This window comes from Malurus melanocephalus, unplaced genomic scaffold, assembly GCF_030028575.1.
Source record: "Malurus melanocephalus ecotype Western Australia unplaced genomic scaffold, MMel_1.1 scaffold_287, whole genome shotgun sequence".
In the NCBI taxonomy this organism is placed as follows: Eukaryota; Metazoa; Chordata; class Aves; order Passeriformes; family Maluridae; genus Malurus; species Malurus melanocephalus.
Window position 1 is genome coordinate 63,413 of NW_026623519.1, and position 16,585 is coordinate 79,997.

General features: G+C 51.5%; 1 protein-coding gene across 1 annotated transcript; it reads right to left on the reverse strand.

The window, feature by feature from the left end:
• Positions 1 to 11,367: 11,367 nt before the first annotated feature.
• On the reverse strand, positions 11,368 to 16,065 carry SRSF6 (serine and arginine rich splicing factor 6). Its single transcript, XM_057376666.1, has 6 exons — positions 15,766 to 16,065; positions 15,394 to 15,542; positions 14,030 to 14,157; positions 13,654 to 13,862; positions 13,000 to 13,089; positions 11,368 to 12,882 (listed from the first exon to the last, which is right to left on the reverse strand). The coding sequence occupies exons 1-6, from the start codon at positions 15,870 to 15,872 to the stop codon at positions 12,519 to 12,521; spliced, it is 1,047 nt and encodes a 348-aa protein (XP_057232649.1). The 5' UTR covers positions 15,873 to 16,065; the 3' UTR covers positions 11,368 to 12,518.
• Positions 16,066 to 16,585: the final 520 nt, after the last annotated feature.

Sequence of the window (16,585 nt, forward strand, 5' to 3'; positions counted from 1 at the left end):
GGCCCCACAGTTGTGGGCATGACAGAAYGCCTGAGCTGCAGAGCTCCATCCCCACCTGGAGGACTGAGAACCAGGACTGGAGATGCTATGTTGTCTGCAGCTCACAGTTTTTAGAATCCTGGTATAAAATGCCCTGGAAGCCCAAGCTGTTGTGAAATATCTCAGGTCGGGAGAGCTACACRAGGAAAAAGGAGAAAAAGAACAAGTATCTGAACAGGGGCTCAGCCACAGCGCTGACCACACAGCAGGAGGAAGGCACTGGCACACATCCCTTGGGATAACCCTGCTCCCTGGATGCAGAAAAGATGCCATGGAGGGGATGCCCACAGCTGGGACAACTCTGCTGGCCTCAGACCCTGCAGCCAGTGCCTTGGCAGGTGCCACTGCACCAGACATCACTTGGGAGGTCTCCTGCAAGCCCTGGAATGACCCATACTATMACAGGATAATTCAGGAACCTCGGGAGATCTTCTGGTTCTGCTCCCAGCAGTGTCATCTATAGAATCAGACCAGCTTGCTCAGGGCTTTATCCAGCCTGGTCTTTATCCAGCCAACCAGGATGCAAACCTGCAAATTAGCACAACAATTAAAAAACCAAACAAACACTTTTCCTTGGATGTCAGGAAAAGGTTTTAACCCCAGAGGGTGGTCAGGCATTGAACAGGCTTCCCAGGACTGCCAGAACTCCAGAAGCATTTGGACAATGCTCTTAAGGCACAGGATGGGATTGTTGGGGTGTCTGTGCAGGGCCAGGGGTTGGTCCGGGATCCTTGTGCTCAGGATATTCTATGATTTGTTCTGCTGACTGCCAGAGACATCAAACAAATGGTTTATTTATCTTTTTTTTATTTAGCTGGTATCTTAGGAAGATTTTGCCTACATGTCCCAGTGACATCTGATAAAGCTCTGCCCACCCAGACCAGATCAGAATCAGGCCAAGGCTTAGCAGCTTCCAAGAGCCCTCCCCAGCCAGATTTTAAAAGAGCAGCTGTGGAGCTGTTTTGGCCTTAACAGCGAGGCCCTGAGTCCTCCATTTTTCCTGGCATTGGGTGTAACTCCACATCTTACAGAGGGTGAAGGTGAGCCCCACTCCCCAGGAGGGGACAAGGACTCCTCACATCCACTCCTTGGTTCTGCCTTCTGCTGAGGGACAGCCAAGGATGCGTGGCTGGAAAAGCCAGGAAGGAGGAATGCCACCCTAAGGAAAGCCACCCTAAGGAACACTGGCCACACACACACGTAGTCCCTCAAGAGAAAACTACAAGGTGTTGGCTGCAGGGTRGAATTCCTCAAGACAGGTCTCCTCTGAAGGTGCTCTGCTCCCTYCTGCTCTGCTGCTGGAATCCTGTGCTCCATGTGAGGGTAGGGCTGTGCATACAGAGTCTGTCTGCAGTCAGACCCTGCCAGCCCATTCCAACCAGCTCTGACAGAAGCATCAGTTTCTCTGGGCAGTGGTCTCTGTCAGAGACAAACCTTCAGGCTCAGGAAGCAAAGCACCAGCACAGAAGAACAGGTCCATGCACAGCCCCTTGCTCAGCAGGTGAGGGCATCAGCACAGAGCACAGGCACTGAGAGATCTGGGGACACCAGCCTGTGCACACAGCCACAAAATGCACATTTTCAGGCAACCAGGATCACTGACCTGGCTGCTCACAGAGCTTTAGCTCATCAAACAGGGATAGCTGGGGGTTGGCACAGCCACGCTCTGGAGCGGCGACCCCGGGGCTTGCAGAGTATCTCTGGAGCTGCTCTACACAGAGCCCTGCCACAGCCTCATGCACACCCTCTCACCAAACCACAGCAGAGCCAGGGAATGAGYGGCTCCTGGGGAAGGGAAGGGATGTGCTGCATGGAACAGGCCACAGAGGAGCACAGGGGAAAGCAGCTGCTGGCACGGAGCCACTGCACAGCCCTGACAGTGCTCCATAAAGCACGATCTGCTCAAAAGATGTTTTTGTTCACCACAAAATTGGCTTAAAGTAATCTAATTAAAACAATACTAATGGGTAYTGCCTTTGTGGCTTCTTGGAATTTTAAAAATTCCTGAAGCCTGCACTGGTATCTGCTGGGGGCCACCCACCTGGGAGAAAAGGTGCTGCTGCACACCAGGATGCCCRTGMGCCAGTAATGTGCTCCTGCAGCAATGGAGAGCAGTGTCCTGGGCTGCACTGGGAGCTGTGWCCCWGCCRGGGGACRGAGGGGACCCTTCCCCTCTGSTCCACACCAGTGAGGCCAGCCCTGGAGTGCTGGRCCCAGAGCTGGGCTGCCCATCCAGGAGACAGGGACAGACTGGAGAGAGTCCAGCACAGGGCCAKGAAGGTGATGGAGGGACTGGAGCATCTCTGYCATGAGGAGAGGCTGAGASAGYTGGCRCTGCCCAGCCTGGAGSAGAGCAGGCTCAGGRCATCTCATCCCTGTGGATAAATACCYYRGGGGGAGGGTGCAGAGGGGACAGGGCCAGGCTCTGCTCAGCAGTGCCCAGGGACAATCCCAGGCCCCAAGAGCACAAATTGACACACMGGAGSGGCCCTCYGAGCTCAGGAGACACTTGTGCACTGTGAGGGTGGCYGAGCACTGGTGCAGGTGCCCAGGGAGGCRGTGGAGTKTCCATYGCTGGAGGGACTCMAAAGCCACCRGGACACATGCTGGGCTCTGGATGGCCCTGATGGAGCRGGGRGCTGGCCAARGTGASMYCCAGAGGTGCCTCCAACCTCACTCAGCYTGAGATTCTGTAAATCTTTTTTTTCAGCAATTTCTTCAGCCGTAACATAGAACTTCCCCATCCTTGCCATCAGCTGAGGTATGGATTATTAATTACCTCCAGTGGCAAAATTGAGCCTTAAAAAAGAGCACCAGCTGGGATTATGCTAAAACTGCAAGTGGCACCCCAGAGCACTGCAGAGACCTGCTGGGCTGAGAGCTGCTCCCTTGGATGTTCCCCTGTATTCTGGCATTGCCCAGGGCAGATGCTCAGGAGACAAATGGCACTGCAGAAAATATTTGCTTTGTATGCAGCCAGGAGCACTCAGGAACACCCTCGGCACAGGYAGGTGGCCCAGTGGAGAAAGACAATCACACACCTCTTCGCATCTAATCGGACTGCTGCTCCAAAGCCAGGAGCAAATGCCTCCTCTGGAACAAACCAGGGGCCACAAAGACCTGCTCCTGGGTTCTAGTGCAGCATGGTGAGGTTTGGAGAGAGCCACGATATTTATCAACATCTCAAAACCAGATGAAATGCCCTTCTGTGCTCTAACTGGCTGCTCATGTCGCACATCTCAAAACAGCCAACAGATTCTGTGAAAATGGAGATCAGAGGGAAAAGGGCAATACAAGCAGCAAGCTGCCTTCAGTTCTAGGTTCAGACATAGCTGACAAAGCAGACACTCAGGCTGAGTGTCACCTGCTGTACCTGGGAATGTCACTGCCACCAGGACCAGCTTTTAGGCATGTGGGTCTGCTCAGCCCCACAAGTGGGGAGAATGAGCAGTGACCATGTGCCACCCCAAAGGGTTCAAGGAAACACCACCCAAGCTGAACCATCCAGCAGGCAGCCTGAAGCCTGGGCACTCCTGAGGAGCACAACGGGTTCAACCACACCCACGTGCCACTGMCCCCTGAGAGCACCAGCCCTGCTGCACCATCCACACCTGCACAGTTCAGATATTTTTCCACACTTACAAGCGGCCAGAAACAACTAAACAGAATGGACACCTGACCCCAAAATATTTCCAACTGTCCAGTGGTTTATCTTCTTTTATAACTAGTAAAGAAATAAATGCAGAACCTGTCCTGGACTATGTGGAGCGCCCTGTCCACAGCCTGGGCTGTTTGTCTGTGCGCTGCTAGGCTGGACCAAAGCTGTCCACGCTGCAGGGCCCTCTCCAGGGCTGCAGTGGTGTCACTGCAGGCTCCGGGACAGCACCTGCTCACCCAGTGTTTGAGAAACACTTGAAGAAACACGGCCACGCGTCCACCGCGCAAGGCGCTCCCGACCTCCGCGCGTCCCGGAGAGACTCCTTGGGGCAGCCGGGGCAGCGGAGTCACCGCGGCCGGGGCTGGGCAGCGCCTCGCAGCTCGCAGCGCCGGCGGGACGTGAGCCCGGCCCGGGCCGTGAGGGCGGAGACGGGCCTGGGCAGAGCCAGAGAGCTGCTGCCGCCGTCCCGGCCCCGCCGCCCCCGCGGGGCAGCCCCGGTCCCTCCGCAAAGCTCCACCGCGGCCGCGGCCCCGCGGCGGGCACGGGGGATGGGGGCGCTTTCCCGGGGCCTCGCCCGTGCGGGAGCCGGGATGCGGCGATGCCGGGCGGGGGCGGGGACGCGGCGAGCCCGGATCGGCGCCGCCCGGCCACGCTCCTTACCTGCCCCCGGCCGGGCGATGCTCCGAGCCCCGGCGGCGCTGCCCGGCCCGGCCCGGCCCGGGGTGCGGGGGGCGCGGAGCGGGAGGGGCGCGGGGCCGGTCCGAGTGTGCGCGGGGAGCGCGGGGAGGGGGCGGCTCAGCCGCGCCGTCGCCGTGGAAACGCGCGGGGCCGCATCCGCAGGGCCGCGCTCAGCCCCGCCGCAGCTTTTCGGAGGGATGCGGGAGAGGGGGGCGTCGTCATAGCAACCCCGGGAGMCCCCCGCGCCAGCTGGGCATGGGCGGACCGCGGGGCCAGGCTTAGCGGGACGAGGGGCGCGGAGCCACCCGGTGCTGCTCCGCTACGGCGCGGGCATCAGAGATGGGCTGAAGCCCCTCGGCTCCGCAGCCAGGCGGAAAGCTGGGGGTGCTCACCTGGAGAAGAGAAGGATCCAGGGAGACCCCAGAGCCCCTTCCAGTGCCTAAAGAGGCCCCAAGAGAGCTGGAGAGGGACTTGGGACAAGGGATGGAGGGACAGGACACAGGGAATGGCTTCCTGCTCTGCCAGAGGACRGGGTTAGATGAGATWTTGGGGAAAATTTTTTCCCTGTGAGGATGGTGAGGCCCTGGCACAGGGTGCCCAGAGAAGCTGTGGCTGCCCCTGCGTCCCTGGAAATTTCCAAGGCCAGGCTKGACYGGGCTTGGAGCAGCCTGGAACAGTGAAAGRTGTCCCTGCCCATGGCAGGGGGTGGCACTGGGTTATCCTTTAAGGTCCCTCCCAACTCAAACCATTCTAACACTGTGTGATTAACCAAACACCCCTCTGGGAGGAATCTCACARCATTAATCAGGATGTGCCCTCTACAGTAGCTAAAAAGCCCTGGAAACCAAACAAGTTCCTCAAGCCTGGTCTGGCATCGGCACCACACCAGGGTCCCCTCCAACCACAGGCCCAAGAGGAACCACAGAAGTTAATGTGACATCCCCAAGATCCCAAGGAAGTGAATGGATCACTCGAATGGGTTCTGCAGTGGAAATGCAGGATGGACACACTGCAGAGACCAAAGGCCTCTGGTCAAACCCAGGGCTGCTCACCTGCCCACCCTGCAGTATTCTATGGCCACACAAAAAGTGTCTTCTTCTTCAGACACTTACACAAGGTCTGTCCCACTTACCTGYAGAAAGCAGGAGTGGATGGAACCAAGGCTGGAAGCACAAGGGCCAAATGTACAAAAAGCTGCAGAGACGAGCTCTCGATATGTTTTGGATGGGCTGAGAGGAGGTGACTGCCTGCTCACCCTGGCACCCAGCTCTGGCTGCACTGAACCCAGGRCACAGAGTATTCTTGTTCACTTGGGTGATTTTAGGAACAACCTTGTAGTTTTAGTGTATCTACAAGTTCYTTGAGTTTTGTCACCTTGTGTTTTGTACTCCAAAGTTTTTAATGCATTAAAACTATTAAGCCACAGGTGCTGATAAAGCAATAGATCYTGTCAATCAGGAGGGAAGCAGCATCATATTTCCTTTGCTGCTACTATCTTCTTCCCCATTTTAAAATAAAACTCCAGTGACACAGTGTAGAAAAAGATCTTCCCATATCAATCCTTTTTTGCTGAAGAGGGAAGGTCAAACAGATTTGAGTTGAGAGCAGAGTGAAGCTCAGTCTCTTGAAAAGCAACCTGGCATTCTGCTTCTCCCATCGGCACCTTGCTCCTGGCTGTGCTTTCTGTTAAAACACAATGATGAATTTGGAATGATGAATTCCTGGGAAACAGCTACATTGGACAAAAAAAGAGGAAACAGCCCTGGCTTCCCAGCGAGTCCTCAAGCTGATCTGACACCTGCCCATTTCCCTGTGCCTCAGCTTCCATTTCTGTGACCTCGGTGCAAAGGATCTGAACTTGTACCTTGGGGGCTGGAGAGYTGGYCTGGRGAAGGGGCTTGGGGGTTAGAGCTGAGGGCAAGTGGAACAGGAGCCAGCAGTGCCCTGGCAGCCCCAAGGGCCAGCCCTGTTCTTGGGGCATCAGGGGGTGACTGTCCTGCTCTGCTCTACATTGGGGCAGCCTCGCCTCTAGTCCTGGGGATAGTTTGGGCCCCTCAGCACACAAAGGACATCCGAGAGCTGGACAGTGTCCAGAGGAGGAGACCAGGATGGTGAAAGGTTGGGAGAAGCAGCTGAAGCCACTGGGCCTGTTCAGCTGGGAGGAGAGAAGGCTGAAGGGTGACCCCATTGCTGGCTGCACCTTCCTCCTGGGGGGCAGCCACTGATCTCCCCCCTCTGGGAGGGGATGGAATGAAGCTGCCTCAGGGGAAGTTCAGGTGGGACTATGGGAAAAGATTCCCCAGCCAGAGGCTGCTCAGTGCCTGGAACAGGCTCCCCAGGGAAGCGGTCACAGCATCAGGTTAGGGAGTGTCTGRACAACATTCAGTYCTGTGGTTTAGGTTTAAGTGGTCCTGCCAGAAGCAGGGAGCTGGACTCAATGATCCTTATGGTTCCCTTCCAGCTTGAGCTGTTCTGTGATACTGTGATCTTTTGTTTATTTAAACTTAGCTCTTCGTAATGATTCTRTTTTATTCTGAYATGGATTATTCAACTCTGCTGTGTCMTTAGTCCCAAGAGACCCAATGTGTGCAGGACTGTGCTGCTCTGGGACTCGTTTGGCTGGATTCATCCCCACACATCCTGCTATTCATGGGATGGCAGCATCCACACATGATATGCCTGTCACTGCTGCCCTCACCCACAGCCATGTCCCAAAAGCCTGAGMGAGACCTCATAAAACAGGAAGCAACAGGAAGCCGCTGCCATCCACAGCTTTTATTCCCTCTGGGAAGGTCACTGAATATGGTGCCTCAGTTTCACACTTTCCAGGGGGATGTTGTGCGTGGAGAACTACAAAACAATTCTGGTCTGAGTTTCCACACGGACGCAGGAGACACCTGAATGGTGGCAAGGGGTGGATTACATATTCAGTGTCACAGAGCAATGGGTTTTAATTGTCAACAGACCCAGACACAGTGAGTGGAGAGGCTCTTTCAGAAAATACTTTCCTTGTGCATGCCCAGTTGCTGTCAGCACTTACTCCATGCTTGTATCAGAGCTGAGCAGAACAGGAGCTGCTGTAGCACCTGAACTGAACAGCATCCCACTGTGATCACAATTCTCCTGTGTTGTTCTCATGTTGATGCTGAGCAGAACAAGGAGCACTAGAGCTGTGCACGGGGAAGCATTTTGCACTTTATCCCATTCTGAGGGGAACATTGCTCTGCTCCTGGCAGCTCACCTGAGTGCAGCCGTGCACTGTGGTCACACCAGCCCAGGAGCTGTGATCCAGGGACCAGCTGCTGGTTTAACAGCACCAACTTCTTACTCCCATTTACAGGACAATCCTGTTCCAGGAGCTGCACACACCAGTAATAAATCTACACCCCACCCCCACCCCCGCCCCCCACCTCCATCTACGTGACAGCACAGGCTGTCACCTCCAACCCTGGTGTCACCTGCAGCTTTCCCTCCACTGTTTTTGGTATTTTGGACTGAAATCACTGCACTCAGTCCTTACCCATAGGAAAAACACTGGAGCAAGACTTAAGCTTCTGCTTCTAAAATGAAAAAAAAAAAAAGCATTTAACATAGCCTAAATTAGACAAYCTTGCAAAAGTCACTTTCTGAGAATTAGGTGAGGATGTTGCCCTTGAGTCAGAGGATCACCCAGAATCATGCCCAAACCTGAGTGCTAGTACCAGSTGGTGTGAACTACACCCTGAGTCCTGCATTAGCTGCAGACATCTCCCTGCGCTCAGCACTTTCTCGGTGGTGTGGATCATACCAACTGCTGTGCCTTTCCTTCTCTCACAGGAACACACCTCTGTGCTTCCAAYCCAGCCTCGTAATGACAGATGTTGCTGAAAGGGTGGAAGTTTATGAGCCACTTCAGAGCAGTTTGTTTATTGCAAATTTTTACTGGATTATGAAACAGCTGAAACTTCCCCTCTGACACCTACATACACATTTAGCAAAATAACAATGTGTGAGGGAGCTGTGAGAGTTAAGAGTTACGATGCATATGCAGCTATTTAATCCTTTTTACTTAACCACAAAAAAAAGGGGGGGAAGGGGGTGGGGGAAGGGGGAAAGGGCTGATCACGGTGTAAAAGCAACCATAATAATTTTAAGGACACATGCATAAAATTCCTGAACTGCTGCCATAACACAATGCAAGATTTGTATTAGTTGTGCTTCTTACCTTTTAAAGTAACACATTCATGTTCACTTTGAACAACCCTGACAAAGTCAGGACACAGCAAATAGCTGCGAGGGGGTTGCAGGAACTTTACCCCAACCACATCCAAATGATGCATCTTTCAAACGATCCCACAGTTTGCATCATCTGTCAAAGACATTCCCAGCAGCTCARCTATTTATTGGGATTTCCAGGCTCCTCAGCCAAGTTCCTGCTTTCCCAGCTTTTGCTTTTTGATGTAAAAAATTGCTCTGTGGATGTTACAGTGCCAACCAAAACTAGACTTCAGTAAGAATTGGAAATCATTCCATGTTATTCCAAGTGTGGRTAAGAAATCGAAGAATCCTGTTTTAAATGCCCCTTCTCATTGCTCATCTAAAGGCRGTCACAATCAGGACTGGGACAGTCATCTCTCAGTTGTAAACAGTCTGAAATTACAGAATGAAGACACAGAAATGCTGTATCAGGAAAAAGGAGCATAACCTACTCGGAGGAGCATAACCTACCTACTGAGCTCTGCTCCAAGCAGTGCTGTTGCAAGGTGAGAGACTTATTTTGTACATTAGACACAGAAGTTATGCTCTTCCTTACAGCGACACAATTCTTCCTGATGTAGAATCAAGTAAAAAGGAATCAAATAGAGGTTGTGGTTGTCCCATCCCTGGAAGTGTCCAAGGCCTGGCTGGACAGGGCTTGGAGCAGCCTGGGACAGTGGAAAGTCTCTGCCCATGGCAGGGGGTGGGATAGGATGGGGTTTAATGTCCCTCCAACCTAAACTAGTCTGGGATTCTATGATTTAAGGATGAAATTTGCATTTATGTCAAAAACTAAAATACATGAAGGGATGTTTTTTTACATTTGGGAAAAGGCCAGGACCAGACTGCAAATACAGTCCCAGATTCTAAGTTTCACTTTTAATGGTAGTGTTGATTTCTTCTTCATACTTTGCTACAGAAACACGTCAATCCTGCACCCCCACATTTAATGAAAAGGCAGGTTTCTCTTTTTGTTTTTTTAAAGACAAATTTATATTATTATACCAATTAAAAAAAAAAAAAAAAAAAAAAAAAAAAAAAAGTCAGGCAGCCCAATACTAAAGCACATCCCCAAAAAGTTGTCTCCAGGGTCAGGTTAAAAACTGAGTTATGACAATGCCAGGTGGTTTTGCCATCAAGCTAGGGCTGCTGCAGGCAAAGCTAAGCACATGGTACAAAACGCAGCCAAGCACATAGGTCCYGCAGCCTTTCACCTTTGTATGAAGATTTATCCCAACCCCTTTTATTACACCCAGAAGAGATCCCAGGAATAATCACACTTGTGATCACAAACACACACCAGCCTCAGTGTTCCACTCCTACAAAGTGCTGCTGACAGAGCTGGAACACCAAAAGCCTTTGTTTTGCTGGCTCCTTCCTTACAGCAGCATCACAAGCTGTGCACTTCACTGCTTGGCTCAGGATCTGGCACCACCGAAATCCTTCTAGCTTTCCAGAGGAAACMCATCCAGAAGGATGAGTCATGCCAAGGAATCCCTCCCTTCCACAGTAAAAGGCAGCAGCCAAAGGAGACAAGGAACGGAGCTCCAGTAACMCAGAAAGAAATCTTGATATTTAAAGGAGGTTCAGGTAAGCTGGTTAAATACGATCCAGTCCCTCCCTGCAATTCATGAAGATGAAAAACATTACCACTATCACAGCAATCAGCTTCAAAAAGCTGAGTGYAGCTGGTTAAAAACCCTCATTCCACGCTGCTGAAGGCTGGATACCCACGGCCTTGGGAGTGGCCAAGACATCGTTGGGCTGGTATTAGGGTCAGTTTGTTRTAAGAAGGGTTGTATCTACAAAAAGTAATAGTCAACATCTTAGCACATAGACACATACAGGAAATACACACACRTACRTTTTTACCTGCTGAGCTCCAAGCTCAATCCTCCTTTTGAGGATTGTGACGTRTATTTTACTAGAGGAGCTCTCTCAGAAGCTGTTTTACAGAGGAGCAGTTCTCTCTGAAGTCTGACCTATTCCATGATCAGAAGCATAACCAAGGCAGCTTAACTCAAGTTTAAGTAAATACATCCTCAAGTATACCTTAGGCTGTACACCCGAACTAAACTGTTCGTACCCCGTCTGAATTCTGTAGGAAGCTCCTAATACTCCCCTGCTGAGATCCTGCAATCAACACTGCAACACCATTTTTCTACTCAGTGCTAAAATACACCACCCTCATCAAACAGTTCCAATTTAACCCAAAAACTTATCACAAATGACCACCAGGGTTGGGTGCAGGTAACACTGCAGCACCAGACTGATAACCTGATCTTATGGCAACACCAGGCAGGGAACTGAACTCCAGTTCAGGTTCCAGGAAGGTGAGCTCAGAATTGACCACTCCCACCAGGATCCCCTCTGCCACAAGCACAGATACTCACCAACAACAAGCAACGTGCAGCTTTTCAGACATGATCAGGAAATGATTAAAGCTGAATTTCAAGATTTTATAGCATAAAGAAATTCCAGGAAAGACAAAYTGGCATCAAGTCACATTTCATGTGTACCCCATGCTGACCCAATTGCTCTGGGCAGGTGTGTGACTTGGGACCAGAGGCACAGCTGCCATATCCAGCCACACCTGCAGAAAGGACAAGGTGACAAACTGGGACACAGCAAGCTTGTGCTGGTCTMAAGCATACCAAGAGCCTTTCAAGAGCTACCAAGTCTCGCTAACCCAAAGGAGTTTCTCCATAAAAGCAAGGTAAGTTGTSATTTCCCCAGCATAAGGCAGAGCAAAAATCCCATTTCACTGCAATGAACACAAGAGTTTGAGTCACGAATTTAATTTTATACAAGTCAAACTACACGTTGTATAAAGAGTACAAGGCAGTTCTAATGTTTGCTATTGCATGTTACAAAAATCAATTTAACTATAAAGGGGAATTTTTGGGACAAGTCCTATTCCACAATTTAAGTGAATTGGCAACTGTGGTTTAGCAAAGCCTTTGTTAAAACTAGAACTCTAGCTCCAAGAGATTACATTTCCAATAAAGTTTGGACCTACACACAAGAGGATTATAGTTCTCCTAGTCTGAAGCAAAATGTTAAYGTGAGTCAAAGGGGAAGGAAATCAGGTTTCTTTACCTGGGGATTCATATCCAATGGGGATTCAGAGGCTGACAAACCATACAACATACTTGTGACTTGGACCACAGCCAAGAGACACCTTTGTGTCTGACAGCAGTGACACTTGAGATTCAAGCAAGAAACGTCAGCAAGCTTTTAATCGTTCAGGTCTGGAACGAAGAACTTTTCAGCAATACTGTAGCATACAGGTTTGTTACCTTTAATACAGTCTCAGTATGGGAGGAATGTTCTTTTGGCAAGTTAAAGTACAACAACAAGTCCTCCAACTTATGTTTATTGCTCGTCAAAAATCTTTCTAGTACTGTTACTGATTTATAGTTTGCAGCCTGCTTCCAAAATTAAGATYGCGTGACCTGCCCAGCAAGGGAATCCTGCCTTTGGCAGCAAGCTGAAACCTATGAAGCTAAWGACACCAACAGCTCTAATGCAGTGAAAAGAACAGGAAAAAAGGATACTTTCAAAAAAGCCCAGATTTAAGCCTGTTTATATTCAGTTTATTTTTAATATAAAAACCACTTTGCATTTTGAGAGTAGTTAAGTTACTCCTGCAGAAATGCTGTAAAATCAAACTTTCAGCTCAATTTCTACAAAAGGGGGACTTCTTCCTGCTTTGTACCACCATCCCACCTCGTATTGTCAAATTTGGGATACAAATTAAGCCTTTATGTCTTCATGACTTAGTTCTTAGGCCATTCACTCCTGCAAGAGAAAAAACCAACTTCTGAAGTACTAACATAACACTAATGGCCTGATAGGTAGGAAAATGTTCCATAATAGTGTGCAAGGTGAGAGGAGAGTTCTAGTCCTAATCTCTTGAACTGGATCTTGATCGTGAGCGGGACTTTGAGCGGGACCTGGAGCGAGACCTGGATGCAGCTCTTTTGGGTGGTGACTCGGAGCGAGCCTTGGCAGATGGCTGCTGCTGTGGAGAGTTGGAGCGAGATCTGCTCCTGGACCTGGACTTAGACTTAGCATCGCCTTTACCATTTTCTTTGGGAGATCGAGACCTGGACCTGGATCTGGACCGGGACTTCTCAGACTTCTCCTTGGATCTGCTGTGTGAGCGTGAACCCCTGTCAGACTTGGGTTTCGATTTGCTCTTTGATCTGGATTTCCTGCTTTTGGATCTGGAACGGGAGCGGTCTTTGCTTCGTGACCTGGATTTAGATCTTCCAAAGAGAGAGACACAATTTATTCTCCATGGCCTGCAGTGCACTTCCAGCAGCTGTAAACAGCTGTCAGTGAGGGGGTTCCTGCACTGGCAGCCTTAACTCTGGGGCACTTACCGGGAACGGCTTTTGGAGACACTACGGGATCTGCTGCGGCTGCTCCGACTTCTSCGACTTCTGCTTCTAGACCGTCTCCTGGACCGTGACCTGCAACCATTGAAAATGTAACTGAAAACCTTTTTCCTTTGTCTGGTGTACCCTGCAACATCAAGTAGAGAATGGAAGGAATCTCCTAAAGATCACCTTATTACACACCCCTGCCATGAGCAGGGACACCTTCCACTATCCCAGGTTGCTCCAAGCTCTGTCGAACCTGGCCTTGAACTATTCCAGGGATAGGGCAGCCACAGCTTCTCTGGGAAACCCACCCTCACAGGAAAGAATCTCTTCCTGAAGACATCTAATACATTATGCTATCTAGTAGCATAATCTCACAAAGAAAAGTTGCTACAGAACTTCTCAAGAGCAAGAGCAGCCCCACCAGGGTGGGTACAATACACTGTCAGTAAATTAAAGTGAATCTGAGGTTTCACACATGAAAAAACTGCTCCAACCTGGCTTTGCTGTATGATGTAAAATCATTCCTCCTACACTCTGAGGCTCCTCCTRTTCCTAAACCATCAGCTGAAGGTAACTGCTGCAGGTAGGATGCCCATCCCCATGCTGAGTGTAGTATTCTTGCTGCAGTGACCAGCGTGTCCCCAGAGTTACCTGGACCTGCTGCCAGAGTAGGATCGCCTATGGCTGGAGCGTGGCTTGTCCTCCACCAGCCTGATCTTCCTGCCATTTATCTCTGTGCCATCCAGCTTGTCCAGGGCACGCTTCATGTCTGAGTATGACCGGAACTCGATCACTCCTTCATTTGTACGCTCTTTGTGAGCATCTGCATAGGTCACCTCCCCAGCCTGCCTCATGAAATCCTGCAAGGAGCACAGGGCAGTTACAGAACATGGGGCTCTGCAAGTCGCACTCATTGTGCACAAACACTTTGACATTATTCTAYTGCATCAAAATCAACATTGCTATTAAAGGAAGCTATTGCTTCCTGATAATCACAACAGACTCCACACAGAACATCAATACYTACTTTCAAATCCTGCCAACTACAGCGACTGGAAAGGTTCTCAACAATCAGCCTGAACTCTGTACGAACGGGCGGTCCGTATTTATCTCGTCCAGATTGTCTCCGACTGCTATATCCGCCACCACCCCCACCTTGATTGTACAAAGAAACAAAGTTAGATTGTCTCCTAGCATGAAGGAAACTCAATGTTCTGAAAAAGTTAGTTTAACAGTCATATTTACTGGAGTAGGACTTTATTTCGCTAAGCCTCCAATAAACTTTGCAATTTTGCCATGATCTATATTAATGGCAAATCAAACAGACTAGCATCCTACAAGTCTGTGCTCCTAAGATCTGTTAGAGAGTGACTGCTCCTTATTAGATTCACCTTGCTAAGTTTTATTTTACAGAACATTGTAAAATATAAAACTTAACTGATTACATGCATTTCTACAATTTACAAAAACGTTTACTAGTTACACTAAGTACTTACATCACAGTATGAGGTTTTTGGTGGTGGTTTGGCCACAAAACACGCAAGGTAACAGTCACCTAGTTCAGTTTAACCAGTTTTGTCTAACCCTTGGAATCCTCACCATCACCCTGCGTCTAATGGCAAAAGGCTGCTGTCGTCATGGCTTCCGGTAAGGTCAGCCAAAGGGTCATAGGGCAAGGGTCACACAATGTATGGAAAAGCCATGGCCAGGAAAGGCAGTCATCTTAGCCTCAGTGGACACAGCCTCAGCCCCACTGGTCACTTTTAAATTGAAACATCAAGGACTTGTTAAAAAGTTTGAATTGAACATGCAACAATTTTAAAACAACATACATTTGATTTTTTTAAAAAGACAGAAACCCACCCCCCAAACACCACACTTCCACACACCACCGAAAAATCAACCTTAGTACTTTTAATTACAGTACTAGGCCGTTCAAGCTCTACACTGCTCAGCTCAAGAAGCTACAAGAGTGAGCTGAGCATAAAATTATTTACAATACCCCCCCCTTTAGCATAGATTCCTGCTCCAAAACCTCCCCCCACCCCTCCCATCTATCCAACTGAATCAACCACATGAAAGTTCACAGCTGAGCGATTCTCCCCCAGTTACACAACGATTTTTATAYGTTAACATTACTGATGCAATATCGCTGTCACATCTAAACGCTCCCAGAATACTGGGGCCGTTAATTAGCAGACCAAACCCTTTTTAGAAAGCAACGATCTCGCAGCCAGAACTGCTCCGGGATACCCGAGCGCACCGCTGGTGCCAGGGAAAACGCCGCAGCCCCACCGGTGCGCCGGGTAGACCCGCTAGCTATGCCCCCCCCGCCCCGGCCCTGCCCGCCGCCGCCCCGAGCCCCACGAAGAGGGACGGGTCCGGACTCACTGCGGCTGCTGTAGCTGTAGCCGTCCCTGTCGCGGCGAGGGCCGCGGGCGTGCTCCACGATCACCCGCTCCCCGCACAGGTCCTTCCCGTTCAGCTCGTACACGGCATCGTCGGCGTCGCGGGAGTCCTCGAACTCCACGAAGCCGTAGCTGAGCGGAGGAGAAAGGCCCGGTCAGGCGGCGGCGGGGGCACAATATCACGGCCGCGGGTCCATGTCACGGCCCCGGGACGATGCCGCGGCCCCCCCGCTCCGCTCCCCCACCACGGCCGCCATCTTGCGCCGGCGCCACGCGGCAGCGGCCGCGACATGGACGGGCCCGGCCTAGCCTGGGGCCCTCGGGAGGGGCGGGCCGGCCGACGAACGGCGCTCACCCATTTTTGAGATCGACCTCGAGCAGGCGGCCGTAGCCGCTGAAGAAACGCTGGATGTCCTTTTCCCGAACGTGGTAGCTCAGGCGGCCGATATAGACACGCGGCATGTCCGCGGCGGGGGGGAGGAGGGAAGGGAGAAGACAGGAGAGGAGGAGGAAGAGGAAGGGGGAGGAAGAGACAGAGAAAGAGAAGGAGAGAGAGAGAAGGAGCGAGAGCGCTGGCGGCGCAAGGGGCGGACGCGCTACAAGTCCACTACCSACGACCGGGCCTGGCACACCACAATGGCGCCGGCCGCCCGCCGCTGCTTTTATAGGGAAGGCGGAGCCCTCGCTGACGTCACCGCGTCGCCGCGCGCGCTCGGGTGGGCCGTGGTTGAGCGTTGCGCGTGCGCTTGCGGGGGTCTGTGGGCGGGGTCTGGCGAGTGCGCGGGAGCTGCGCGTGGCTGTGGGGGTGCGGCGTCCGGGTTCTGTGCTGGGCTGAATCGCACGGAGCTCTGGGATCAGTCCCACAGAGCCCCCGGGTCAATCTCACAGAGTTCCTGGGGTCAGTCTCACAGAGCCCTGGCGTTGGTCTTAGCGAGCCCCCGGGGTCAGTCACAGAGCCCCCCGGGTCCGTCCCACAGAGCCCCCGGGTCCGTCCCACAGAGCCCCCGGGTCCGTCCCACAGAGCCTTGCGGTCCAGTCCCAGAGTCTGTGGGTCAGTCCCGAAGTCTCTGGGATCAGCACCGCAGAGCCCCTGCGGTCAGTGCCACAGAGTTCCCTTGGTCAGTCCCCCGAGCCCCATCRGAGTCTCCTGACAGCCCGGGCTGCCCAAGGGCTCT